The following is a 13,422-nucleotide window of genomic DNA, read 5'->3' as shown; positions in this document are numbered from 1 at the left end:
AAGCTGTTTGAAGTATAGGACAAATCGGTGTGCCTTGATAAATAACCAGTGAGGCAGCCGTCTGGCAAAAATTGATTGGACTTCTGTGGATCAAAACAAACAAGTAAAGTCGTACTTTGTGCCACCCCCTCCCCAGCTGTGAACTGTAACAGGACGCCCCCTGTAGAGTTCAGCCACAATGCAAAGAGACAGCCAAAATCTAAGTAAAACGCCATGTCTGCAGATCAGATTTGTTGATTCTCATTCACAAGGTACAACTCTGCCCCCTGCTGGTTTAAAGGTGCTGGTGCAAGAAGGGAGAGAGTGGTGGCTTGTAATGGATTACAAGAAGGTCTCTGTGAAGGCAAATAGGGGTGAAGCCAGTGGGAGAGGCATGCTCATCTGGATGCTGCACATTGTTCTGACAGTCAAGGCTGAATTGAGCCCCCTCCTCCAAAGTCACATGCTTGCGGTTGATAACCTCCATTTTTTTAGACTCTAATCGTAAGAATCACTCTATGCTGTATTATGACTGAATAAATTGATTTTTGGAGCCAAGTTTATTTCAGCAGTGAAAGTGCTCTAAACATCACCCACAATTCCGAAGTCCTCTTAATTCACAATGCTGATCTGTTTTACAACAGACCATCATGTTAAATAATACAGATCAGATAGTGAGAAATAAAGAAAAAGAGAGGGGAAAATGCCTATTTCAACAGTCAGTTAAGAGTCAAAACATCAGCAGTAATGCCAAAGTACACACCACTGCAGTTTTCAAAGGATTTACACCGCAGAAGCAACATTCTCCTTTGTACTAAAATGCTACAATGGTTTGGACTAATGCTCCTAACATATCAAAGCCTTGACAGCCTGTGGATTGAATAACTAAGTGCTGTCCAAACGTATCACCGAAATCCGTCCCATTGTCAATAGCATTCTTCTGAGAGAGGGCAACGGGAAAAAGGGGCTCCCTTGAAGTGGTGCTTGTTGTTTTTACATCTGATGACAGAGACTGCTGCCTTTGGTGAAGTCTCTGAATAAAGACAAGCTGGAGAGACATCATTTCTGAAAAACCTGTGATGAAGTGGCACACATGTATGTGAACGCCTGATTATGCTCACTTGGTTAAGATGGGGATCATGTACTCAGCTGTTCAGTTCACCGACTCCCTTCTAAGTAAAGTCACTTCAAGACCTGTGTCCTGCTCATCCACTGTGAGTACCAGAACACCGCTGGCAAATGATTCGACATTGATGACGAAACACTGTCCAAGCAAAACTGTTTGTGGTGACTTCATGCTGAATGCTGAATATGGAACCTATTAGGAAAGGTAAGAAGGAATGGACTGCATTACCTTGTGCCACTGTAGGAGGCAAACCTCATCTACTTTTTCATTTCTGTCACCGTTTTCGTTGAAGCAAGAAATGTTAGTGCAAATTGCCTACCTTAGTGTGTACTAAAGAATTTGCATGAGAAATGACCAGGTCATGGCAGGAATATTGAGACTTAATGTTTGATTATTCTTTTTTTCTTTCCATGCAGATGGAGTTCTGAATGCTGAAAGGGCTCTGCGTTAGTAAGGGCACAGTCACAGAGTGGTCCACTTAACCTCATTTTACCACGCCATTCATAATAGGAGCTGCTTCCACCTCCGCAGCTGCAGACAGAACACAATCAGAGCACTTCGTGTGACACTGCTGAGCTGGTGGAACCAGCTCTGCACTGAGAGCTTGAGGATGAGCTCAAGGTTGTGTTGCTCAACTGTCTTCTATTGTGTGCTGCATGAATCCCTACAGTGGCACGTGCTGGCAGAACAGGGTCTCACCTCAAGGCTAGTTGAGAAAACAGCCCCGGCTACTAAAACAGCCATCAAATGCTCAGCTGCTCGAACCTGAGAAGTCCCGTCCTGTTTCCTTGGTAACGGTGGTGCATCAGATTGTATAAAGTAAATCGGCTGGGAGGTGAGGGCTTGCTAACAAATAATCTCAGGCAAAGGCAAAGCCATGCTTTCAATGTAGTAGGTGGTATAACCCCATCAACTGAAGATTCAATATAGTAGTGCCCAGTTACTGAAAAAAATGGACATTTGGTTCATGTCTGCACGGGGTGACAAGCAATCAGCTGTCGCAGTGGCTCAAGCCAACCCAGAAGACACATGCTGTTAGCTTCCAAGGCCTGGACAAACACATAGTGAATACATGAGAAGGGGAGGGAGGAAGCAAAGTAATATGCCCCTTCTAAGCAACAGCCACCTCAATGCTGACAGGAATGAAGGTGGACTCTGGACCTTCCTGTTGACTGAGCAAGTGAATCCAGAAGCCTGTGAGCCACAAGAAGTCCTTCAAGGTGAAAGGGCACTACAATGGTGGTCCGAGGTGCCACTGTGAGGAGCTGGACAAAACGTTTGTGGCAGATGACTGCTAGGAAAAGAGAAGTACACACTTTCTATGATTTAAATTCAGGGAACCAACCTGCTGAGGCAAGACTAATTTGATATCCCAGTTAATGTTACATTGGAAATTACTGTCCATAATGAACTGTAACAACCTGACCCTGGGAACAGGCTACTGCTAAGTAATTGAGCAACTGATTCCTTGAAAAAACTGAAAGCTGAAGCTTTGTAAAGAGAACATTTTTACAGCTAGTATCGTTTGTCTTCAGTACAGTTCTTCAGTAACCTTGGAACTCTGTACCAACAACCATGTCTGCACGGGGGTGACAAGCAATCAATTGACAGACTGTAACACTCCAAAGCTGACAATCTACAGATATTGCTCCTATTACCATGGGTTAAGGGTATCAGATGCTCCTTCTGCAGTTAAAAATCCACCAGCAAAGCATACTTCCATTAATTTTTCATTGACTCAAGCAAAAACTAAAATACAATTAACAAATGTGCTGTCAAAAGGCAAAGGAATCAACTGACACAATGAAAGTGAGAAGATAGCTACATGTGCAGATTTGCAGAAGGGAGTCTTGGCTTGTCAAAGCGATACTGTCAGTGGATGTGACATGGCTAAGTAAAACCTAACCTCAGTTACACGGATATCACACAATCGCTAAGGCAGGGTTGCATTTTTGACAACACCCAGCAACTGTTGTCAAACGTTAATTCAATAATTGCGTCATTAGCGCCATCTGCTGTCTTTACAAAGCGATACAAATAATTGATTTTAATATATTCTTACTCTGTGAAAAAACCCCATGTTATCATACACAGATATTAAGGTTTTCTATTAAAGTAAAAACCATAAAAGTAACATCCTTTGTCAGAGTCTACCGTTCCTCTCTGTCAGACTGTTTTTTTTTTCCTTTCGTCTTCACTAAGGTAAAGGGGAATATGTAAGATTGCCATGTCTCACAGGCTGCATCAGATCAGGGGCGTACTTTTCATATCAAAAGAGGGGGGACACATTTCATGGAGCATCCATGCAGGCATTTATTTTTTAAAAGTCTTTTAGCTGGTCAGTTTGTGTTTTTAACACCATTCTTTACATTTCAATCTCTACAAATGAGAGTATTAGTACAAATTACTGTATAAAGCAGGTACTTGCCCTCGCTGCCCCTGGTGTCTGGTAATGCTTTAATATGGTGGTTGTTGTTGTTGTTTAATTACAACAGTGACACTACTACTATTGCTACTTCAAATAATATTTACAACGATATCTGATTTGCCAAATTAACTTAATTAATTGATCAATTTAATTAATTAGGCTAGATATATGCTAACTGCCACAGCCGAAAACATATGCCTGAAATGAGCTTCCCCACTGAAGCCAATACAAAATGACAGAGGACAAAAGAGTATATAATCGTTCTAATTGTGTTATGCATCCACTACAATCAGGACATAAATGAATCCTGCTAGATGCATCTGACCTAGATATTCTCACCTTTGAACATGGGGAATGATTTCCTGCTGTTCCTTCCCTGAGGCTGGCTGATGTCCCTGGCTGACATTTTGCCTTTAACACTGATGGCAAAACAAACAAGCAGAGCATATTAATTATACCAGCCGGCTTATAAGATCAGCTGCTTTAGACTGTTAAATATCTTCAATGTGGTACCTTCAAATAGCTTCAATTACACATTGACTGCCTATACTGTATGAATAAAAAAATCTGACAGCTGCAAAAATACAAAAAGCAATTTTACATTAGCTGTTTCATTAACCATTGGAACGAAGTGTGTTCCCTTAACGTACATTAAGTTATACTGAAAGTAGCAATGATTTTGCCTGCTTGTTGAACCTGATTCCAATCTTCGAGAGCACAATCATATGTTCGGTGAAAAGGATAGTGATATTTCTCAATAGCAAACTAACCTGCCTAACCAAGTTAGCCAGGCAACATCAATTTGTGTGCATTTTAGCCAACCTTTAGCTAGCTAAATGTGACCACTAGCTAGCGAGCAATCAACAAAGTAGCTCACTAGCAAACTAATCTAACATTACTGATGCTAACTAGCACATATTAAAACATACATGATTCATATTTATATAGCTAGCTAGATGCTTTTAAACATCTCTGCTATCTCTCTTTACCTTGCTAGCAAGCTTGCTAACAGGGCTGAAAAGGGTGGGTTTTGCCCACTCAAACATTCAGGTTGCCCACTCAATCAGATTTGCAAGAAAGAATAGGACACTTCATTAAGCAACACCAGCATGAGTCTAACTATTACAGGCACCGGTCACATTTTTTACGGAATAACCACTGCACATGTCAAAGATACATCCTTGCATAGCTCCAAAGGTTGTGCACACACCTAGCACACACAACAAACAGTTAAATTAAACTATGCAAATTTGGATTGTTGTTCAGTATGCTTAGTCTTTTGAAAATGGCAACTGAGGTAGTGAGCTGCAATTTTTAGTAGTTGCATACAAAATTTTTCCCAAGGTTATCCAGCTGGATATTTACTGAGGCAAATCGGGGTTACATACCTTGCCCAGGGGTATAGGAGCAGTGTCCACATGGGGAATTGAACCAGCAACATTTCAGTTGCGAGTCCTTCTCCTTACCACTATGCTGCACTGCCACCCACATTTATGTCAGTGATTTCAAAAATGAAATTTAACTTCAATGTGCTTCAATTTAACACCAGTAAGACAAGTAAATTCAAAGTCAGCTGTAGGCAAATGGAATGGAAAACACCATATATCCACAGTTTAAGTGGAAAATATGTTAATCTTCTAATTTAGAAGTAATCAGTTTGCTTATCGGTTGCAGGTAGAAAGACCCACACCACAACTTTGCTTAAAGCAAACGACTGGTGAGTTGAATAATTCCCCCTTTTTATTTTGAGGCTGAATACTTGTGCATTTGCACCAACATTCTATGTTTTTTAATTATTATATTTTTACTAAAAATGTATGATTATGCTGTCATTAAATTGCATATTAGTGAGATCTCATTTTCCACTTAACTGCATGCCTGGCCACTTTCTTGCTAACTGATTAGGTGGTATTTGAATATGTCCATTCAATTGTTGTGTCGTATACCATTCAGTTCCTCATCTGAACTGTTGAATCATTCTGCAACACCTTTCTGTATTGATGATGGTCTCGTTGCGTAGTTCCTCTGCCATGGGTATATTGGCCAGTTTTGAGGGACTTTAAAGGTATGTATTGCCACCTGCTGGGATCGGCCCCCAAATTACACAACCCTGCATCAGTTTGTGCGTGATTTTGAAGATATGTATTATGAACATACGTTATCCTTAAAATGTGCATATTATATAATCACCCCCTTACAAATCTGCAAAAATGAGTTTCAATAAAGTATTGCAGATGTGACAAAAATAATGTCAGTCCAGTGTATTAACATTATTTCTGTTCCACAACAAACTATATATTCTAATGAATCGATCTATGCAAGAAAAGATGCATAGCCATAACATGGTAACTTATCTATGACTGATAGTGGATATATCTCCACTGAAAAAAAGGTTTTCAAAACATACAACTCCATTTACCCCTGCTTTTAAGAAATGAAAAGAAATGGCTGAAATGAATGAATTCTTCCTAGAAAGATGTGATTCTTGTAAGGGGAGTATACTGTACATCATGAATACTGGCATGACTCGGGGGCGTCTGGGACTAGGTGAAGTACAGTACCTGGAGTCCCCTGGCTGTGGCAATATTCATGACATATCAAGTGCCATTTTGCTTTTTTAAAAAATACATTTATGTAGGGGAGTGTGGGGCACATCCTAACACACTTTGGTTTTTGTGAAACAATTTTAAAAATATTTAAGTAGGAATGATCATGTTTTTACACAAGCAACATATACATCTCAGCTACAAACGAACACTTTAACTTTGTTTCTAGCACCTACCGTTCTTGTACAATTCCACAGAAAATGACGGTAAGTGCAATGTTACAACTTACCCCATGGGTGGAATTAATTGTAACAGACAGAGGGTTAGGCTAGTTGTAACACTTGCTAGAAAAGCCTGGTAAATTAGTGCAAACATGGTTAATTCAATATAATTCTATATTGTATGAAACAGATATATTTTCCAAACATACTGCATTATATATTATCTAACTATATGACACACAGATCACTCGATACATACATACACACACACACACGTCAAATTATATATGAATACTGACATGAGGCTCCCCTATCTGCTTTTATTATTCGATGTCTCATTCTGTGAATAAAAAGTTCCATGAAAACAGTTGTTTTTATTTTATATGAGAGAGAAATAACTTCTTGTCATTGTTTACGAAAGGAGGCTTAGTGGTAACGCCATGGCATGTAACAGCTAACCCCGTAGTATGGAGGCTGTACTTAAGCCTAGCTAAGCACTTGCTGTGAGCTTGTCACATGTTTCAAAACGGTGCTACGTTGTCGGCAACAAGATGGTGATTAGGATGGATTTTATGATTAACACACACAGCTCAGTAACTGAAAAACTCTTGTGATGGAAAAAAAAAATACTTACATGCCCTGAAAACTCCCTATGGCACAGATTTCTTCAAAACGCTGACGAATCTTTCTGAATTTTCGCGGGAGACCGTGGTTAGGAAATGTGGTAATGTGGCCAGGAGCACACGCTGCTTGACCTTGTATAACAACATAAAAAGTCCGTGTTAAATTTTGCCCCCTGTTAGGTTGTGCCCCGCGGTCCCCTACATACTTGAAGGCTTTTTCAAAAAAAAAAAAAAAAAAACCTATACACTTGTAACATCACATAATCATGAAGTGAAGCATTAGGTGTTCTCACATGATTTGATTTTTTCCTTTGTGTGTATGCTGAGCTAGCCAGGAAGTGGTAGTTATTCCTGTGACCTGATACCAAAGTTGCAAGGTATCTTAACTTCTAAAGTTAAGTAAAACCAGTAAAACACATGCAAACCTGCTTCTGTCAGCTTTGTGGCCTAAAAAAAACAGCCCAAGTAAATTCGTGAGAATATCTTCCCTTTACACCTCAGAGAATTTAGTAGTGTGAATTTGTAACAATTGTGTATCAGGGGCCAGGGGCAAATACAAAGGGGTGCGACTGCAATCCACGGGGGTACACAAAAAGTCATAAATACTATGTAGACATAGGGACATAAGGAGACAACCGGGGTACACTGAGGTCCGTCTGGGGGTGGTGGGTGGGGGTATCAATTGTGTTGATATTTCTTGGGTGGGAAACAAAGTGGACGACTCCCATAGTTGTGATGGAGGAAGAGTGCAAGGCATTACAGTTACTGCTGTTTCTAAGAAAGAAACCTCTTATCCTTAAGATTGTAGCTACTATCACATTTTACTCTTACTATTTTGTACTGTATCCTTTCGGCATGGAATCCCACATCAGGCTCTCGAAGAATTCCGTCACTGCATGCGCCGTTCTGACGTAGTATGTCCGTCCTATGTGCTGACGTAGGCACAATTTGTGTTTGTATGTGGCCAGCCAGGGAGTGGGGCATCAGGAATCGCTACCAAGAAGCTAAGTTATGGTCTGAAAATTGGACAGGTAGCGAACGAATTCCGTCTTTCTGATGTCTGACCGATTAAAATTGATTACTGACGTAAACGTCGTTAGCTGTGGAGGGAGTGTTACTGCTTAAGATATGTGAGGAATGAAAAATAGACGTCCTAGCTAAACCAGAAGGTCGTTCGTGCTACTGTGGCATTTTCATAAACAAGTCTGAGGACCGTAAATAGTTACACTAGCTAACAGTAGCTAGCGAGCAAGTTACCGAAATTAAAACGAAGTGGACATTTAAAATAGTCTTGGTTCTCCTGGCCACCGATACAGCGAATACTAGGTTAGCTAGCAAGCTACGTGCCTGTCGAAGGTGGTCATCGATTTACTTAGCTTGCTAGCAGTTGGGTAACATATTTTTATATAACCTAGCTCTGTGTTCGCTAGCGAGCTAAATGACTGAAAGAGTTTTCTTCATTCTTAGCTAATTGTTCTAACTGTCTAGCTTGCTGATAATCTAACTAGGTATATTCACTATGTATTGGGTTGTGTCGTTTGCTGCCTAGGGTTTAGCTGGCCAGTTACATAACGTCATATGTAGTTCTTATTGCTAGCTAGCTTTCTTAGTGTACAATATCATCGAATTCAGCAGAACTGAAGGCTAGCGTTAGCGTTATATGTCTAATGTTATATTCAAACGCCATTTTGATGTTACCCCTGATTTTATTGTTGTTACATTAGTGTGTTAATTGTACTGATAAAGCATGTTAGCTAGACCGAGTCCGCCTTTTAAGTTGCTAAGAAGCTTGCTTACTAATGTCCTGCATTGGGGCTCGTAATTCTGTGTGTTTTATGCTAGTCTTCATGTCCACTTACCTAGTTTTCTGTCATACTGGACGCATGCTGTAGTATGACAAAAAGGAATATGAAGCCTTTATTACCTCGTAGGTCACCGTTACGAGCCTTAACATGTTCAGACGTTCTTAGTGTATTGATACCGACACATTGGTCCACTCTCACTGTCCCTTGTCCTGTAGGTGCAGAGTGGTTGGGATGGCGGTGTGTGCGCTGACCATGCTGGACGGAGTGGGAGATGAAGTCACAGTGGCAGGTGGGGTAGTGCTGCTGGCCCTGGCACTGATCCTGGCCTGGCTCTCCACCCATGTGGCTGAACGCGGGGACCACATCCTGGGCACCATCCTAACGGCTGGGGCCCACGTCTCGCTCATTGGCCTTGGGGGTGGGGATGCTTACATGGGAGGGCCCTCCAGCCCTGACGCGCCAGAGCCCCAGCCAGCCTCCCACTCCCAGGAGGACAAGCCCGAGGACGAAGACCTGGGGCAAGAGGGCGGGGAGGCCACCGGAGACGGGGAGGGGGCGTCAGGGGCCGGCATTGACCAGTTGCTGAACATCCAGGGCCTGCGAAAAAGGGCAGTGGCGACCGCTGGCAAGTCCCTCCCACCCCATGCTGACGAGCAGGAGGAGCAAGAGGAAGAGAAGGAGGACGTGGCTCGAACCCCGGGCCAGGTTGCTGCCATCACCGTCCGTCTCAAGTTCCTCAACGACACAGAGGAGCTGGCCACGCTCAGGCCACAGGACACTGTAGGGCTGCTGAAAAGGTGAGGCCAGATTCCAGACTCCACTCGGCAGGAGTGACAACTGTTTGAAGTCAGACGCGGCTCATGCTGCCATTTACGAGGGTAGAGCTGGCCTTCTCCTGACTCTGCGTTTTTGTGTGTTTCCCCCTCCTTCTCACAGCAAGTACTTTTCCGGCCAGGAACGGCAGATCAAGCTCATCTTCCAGGGCCAGTTGCTGCAGGACCCGGGCCGGACGCTGCTGTCGCTCAACATCACCCACAACAGCGTCATCCACTGCCACATCTCTCAGGCCCTACGGGAGGGTGGTGCGGAGGGGCCGCCCCGGGCGGTGACGGGGACAGCCCAGGTGGAGCGCGGAGGAGTGGGCGTAGGCGGTGGCACTGGGGGGGTGGGCCTGGCGCTCAACACAGGCAGCCTGGTGGTGCCCGTCTTTGTGGTGATGCTGGCCGTGGTCTGGTACTTCCGCATCAACTACCGGCAGTTTTTCACCGCGCCGGCCACCATCTCCCTGGTGGGCGTCACCATCTTCTTCAGCTTCCTGGTCTTTGGGATGTACAGTCGGTGAGGGGAGGAGAAGTGCCTCAAGGAAAAGCCCTAAGAAGGAAACACGAAGCAAGGCTAAATAATGAAGTAGATTTTATGGTGGTGGGCACAGGCAAGGGAAGGAGCCATACCGCTCATGAGGCTTCTAAACTATGTGTGTGGCGTGCATGTGCGTGTGTGTGTGTGTATGTGTGTGTGTCAAAGTGCAAGGGAGCTGGTGTCTGTGTGACATGTAGCAGCATGTGGGTGTGAGTGTAAGACAGTATGTAGTAAGCTGAGGTCAGGGCTGCAATTTTGCCTGCAGTGATATAAACATATATATTACAACACATGGAACTTTCCCTTGAAGGAAAGCAACAGGGTTGTGACGTGGATCCTGCTGGTCCATTTTGGACTGATTTTTGTACAATTGCACGTCATCTCTGCTTCACACCCTGTAGTGCAGCGACCCCTGGCTTCAGTCTTGGGATAAAAAAATCATCTCACCTTCAGAACATTCTGTAACCTTCTCATTTCTGGAATTCAGCAGAGCAGCACAGTGCTAAATTGATTGTATTAATCTTGCAGAAAGAAATGTTTCATCTGCCTGAAGTGAATAAGGACATATTTTCTGTTGTAGCACACCAGTTTCTGTGAGGGCAGTGGAATCTCTGACATCGGTAGTAGTGTGCAAATGTGGACCAGGAGTGTTGAATTGAGACATGGCTTGCAGGGCGTAAGATCTAATAGCGAACAAAGAAGTGCCCCAGACAGGTCATCTTAGTCCCTGCAAACCCTTTGCTTCTTAGTATGGAGTTGTGCAGACTCACAGATGTATCCGGGCCGGCTTAAGTTACTCCTGCTCAGCAAGTATTGAATAGAGCTGTTAATACGGCTTTTTTAACCCGGCTTAGCGGTGAATGTGTGCAGGTATACAGGTGTCGGACATTTGCTGAAGGTAGCGTGCAGGGGAGCTGCACAAGGATGCAGCATAAGACGAACACTGCACTCGATCAGGTATGGTTGCAATAACAGGAATTGGTGAAGAGGTCAGCAGCCTGAGGTTAGCTTATGTTTGTCAAAATTTAAATTGCAATAATGTGTGTATATACAGACTAACATCTGCAGCTTGAGTTGAAGCAGTTAAGCTGCCTTGTGACGCGAGTCTCGCAGTCTTGCGATGCTCCTGATGAGTTTCCTGAATTACTGCAGACGGGCAGCATGTTTAATGATGCTAACTCATGGAAGCGTGCAGCCATGAATATGGCCACTTAATGCGAATGTGTTTGACACAGAAGTTGTAAGTCTGTACATAGCCTTAGTTTGACCCGGTCCTGAACAGACAGAGCAGTGCATTGTATGATACCATTATGTCATATCTCTCCTTATGTCCTCAGTTCTCATCAGCATTACGACACCGCTCAGCTCTCTTAAACGTCTCGCCCATCTGGTTCCTGTCAACGCACAGCAAGTCCGTACTGTTCTGGAATCTCCAAATTAAGTTATACAGCTGCTCACAGACACAGTGACTTAAAGTGGAGATGCATCATGGATTGGATTTAGAGTGTGATCCAGGTTTAATTTCGGTATGGTTCTTAAAAATTTGCAATTCAAATGTAAATCAAATGGCCCATAGGATAAATGAAATTGATTGTATGAAACTGACGTGAAATTGCTATGAATTTCAAAGAATTTTTAACATGGAAATAATGTAATGTGAAATTGACAACATGGAGATCATAGCCATTGTAAATTTCCTCAGTTGGCTATTTGGCATCCACACTCCCCAGAGCAGCAGCAGGGATGTCTCGGGAGACACAGAAAGGGCACTTTTCCCATTTCTCCGGCTGATTTTGCCTACTGCTCAGGTCTGAACAGACAGCAGTGCCCTCAGCTCCTCCCTAGGAACACACTGCTGTTAAATCATTTAAGCAACCGAGTTGTTTGACTACAAGTTTTTTTTTTTTTGACATTGGGACAGGGTAAAATGGGGCCTTGTGTGGGTCAGAACATTGCCTTGCCTTGCTTCCCACAAAGGTACTGCAGTAACCATGGCTGAAGTAGCCATCACTCTTCCAGTTTTTTTCTGTAATTACTAATGCATTTCTATACCTAAATATGCCAGTGTAGTGAAAAAAAAATTTGAATGAGTGTGTACTGTATAATAAAAAAGCTTGTTTCAAGACAAGCATGTATGTAAATACACAAGATGAAATTTACTGTACATAGTGTATGGATTGGATGAAATTTCATTTGGCACTTCGGGATTAATATGTAGGGGGAGTGGTACATGGGTTCGATTGTGCATTATTTCCTTGTGGTTAGGAGCTGCTTCATTTTTAAGACGATCTTGTTTTCCTCTCCAACTCTGAGGCTGTTGTGAAATGGATCTGTTTTGCACTCTGCTGTTAGTGTCGTTTGGATTAAAGGGTTTCAAGCCAATTAGCTCCATCTGTGTCTGTGCACGCACACACAACGGAGCCCACACAAAGAAGTGCATGCAAACACTGCCTCCTGCTCTTTAATCCACAGCATGGTGGTAGCTGCAGGCTACCAACTGATCGTGGCATGTTGCAGATGTCACTGAAAACATTTAAAAGTCATTTCAGAATGACGCATACGCATTCAATGATCTTCACTCATTTACAGTCACATACAACGGGTTAAGTTGCTTTCATGAATTAGATGAAGGGAGAATATTTTACACCTCTTCTGCTCCCCCTAGCCAGTGGAAGTGTGATTTTCCGGTGAATAAAACATCACACACAGTGACCTTAAGCACCAGATGTCATTATGGACATGCAGTTGTATACCTGGTGTGGGGAACAGAGGAGATGATTTATCTGAACTAACGGTGAGTCAAAGTTCCACATTGCCAGGCGAGACTGTCCTGGTCTGGGTAGCAAGAGTCTTGTACATGGAGGAAAAGGCCTTCCAACAGCTGGATGTGAGTCATGACACCAACTACTGACTGCAGCGCCACTTGCTGTTTTTCTATATGAAGCTGAAAACCGAAAGTTATCCAGTCCCCACATACACGGTCATCAGAGACGAATGCCAATAAGGAATATAATTATCTGCTGATCTCTTCTTTCTGCGGTCACTGCTTTGCAACAGCACTTTCATCACTCTAATTGATTCAGGGGAAAAACAATCATATTTGATCTTGCAGTACATGACGTGTGTTGTGTTCCTGAAACATGCTCTCCCTGAGCGGATGTACTCTGTAATCCAAGACGGTCATTTAGGAAAGCAAACCCTGGCCGCTTTCCATGTGCTGGGTTGTGCAGAGAAGACAAGCACTCAAGCCTGACTGACACTTGATTTTATTTACACTAAAAGGCATCCACAGTACACTATGAGACAAACAAAACTGATCTTAGAACAGAATACAA

The 13,422-nt window shown here is 43.1% G+C and overlaps 1 protein-coding gene across 1 annotated transcript; it reads left to right on the top strand.

Moving 5' to 3' along the window:
- Positions 1 to 7,874: 7,874 nt before the first annotated feature.
- On the top strand, positions 7,875 to 12,463 carry tmub2 (transmembrane and ubiquitin-like domain containing 2). Its single transcript, XM_036549853.1, has 3 exons — positions 7,875 to 7,954; positions 8,944 to 9,525; positions 9,665 to 12,463. The coding sequence occupies exons 2-3, from the start codon at positions 8,960 to 8,962 to the stop codon at positions 10,068 to 10,070; spliced, it is 972 nt and encodes a 323-aa protein (XP_036405746.1). The 5' UTR covers positions 7,875 to 7,954; positions 8,944 to 8,959; the 3' UTR covers positions 10,071 to 12,463.
- The last annotated feature ends 959 nt before the right edge of the window (positions 12,464 to 13,422 follow it).

Source organism: Megalops cyprinoides, chromosome 1 (genome assembly GCF_013368585.1).
Source record: "Megalops cyprinoides isolate fMegCyp1 chromosome 1, fMegCyp1.pri, whole genome shotgun sequence".
NCBI classification, from domain to species: domain Eukaryota; kingdom Metazoa; phylum Chordata; class Actinopteri; order Elopiformes; family Megalopidae; genus Megalops; species Megalops cyprinoides.
Note: the sequence above shows the minus strand (reverse complement) of the source record. Positions and strands in the feature narration are given on the sequence as shown.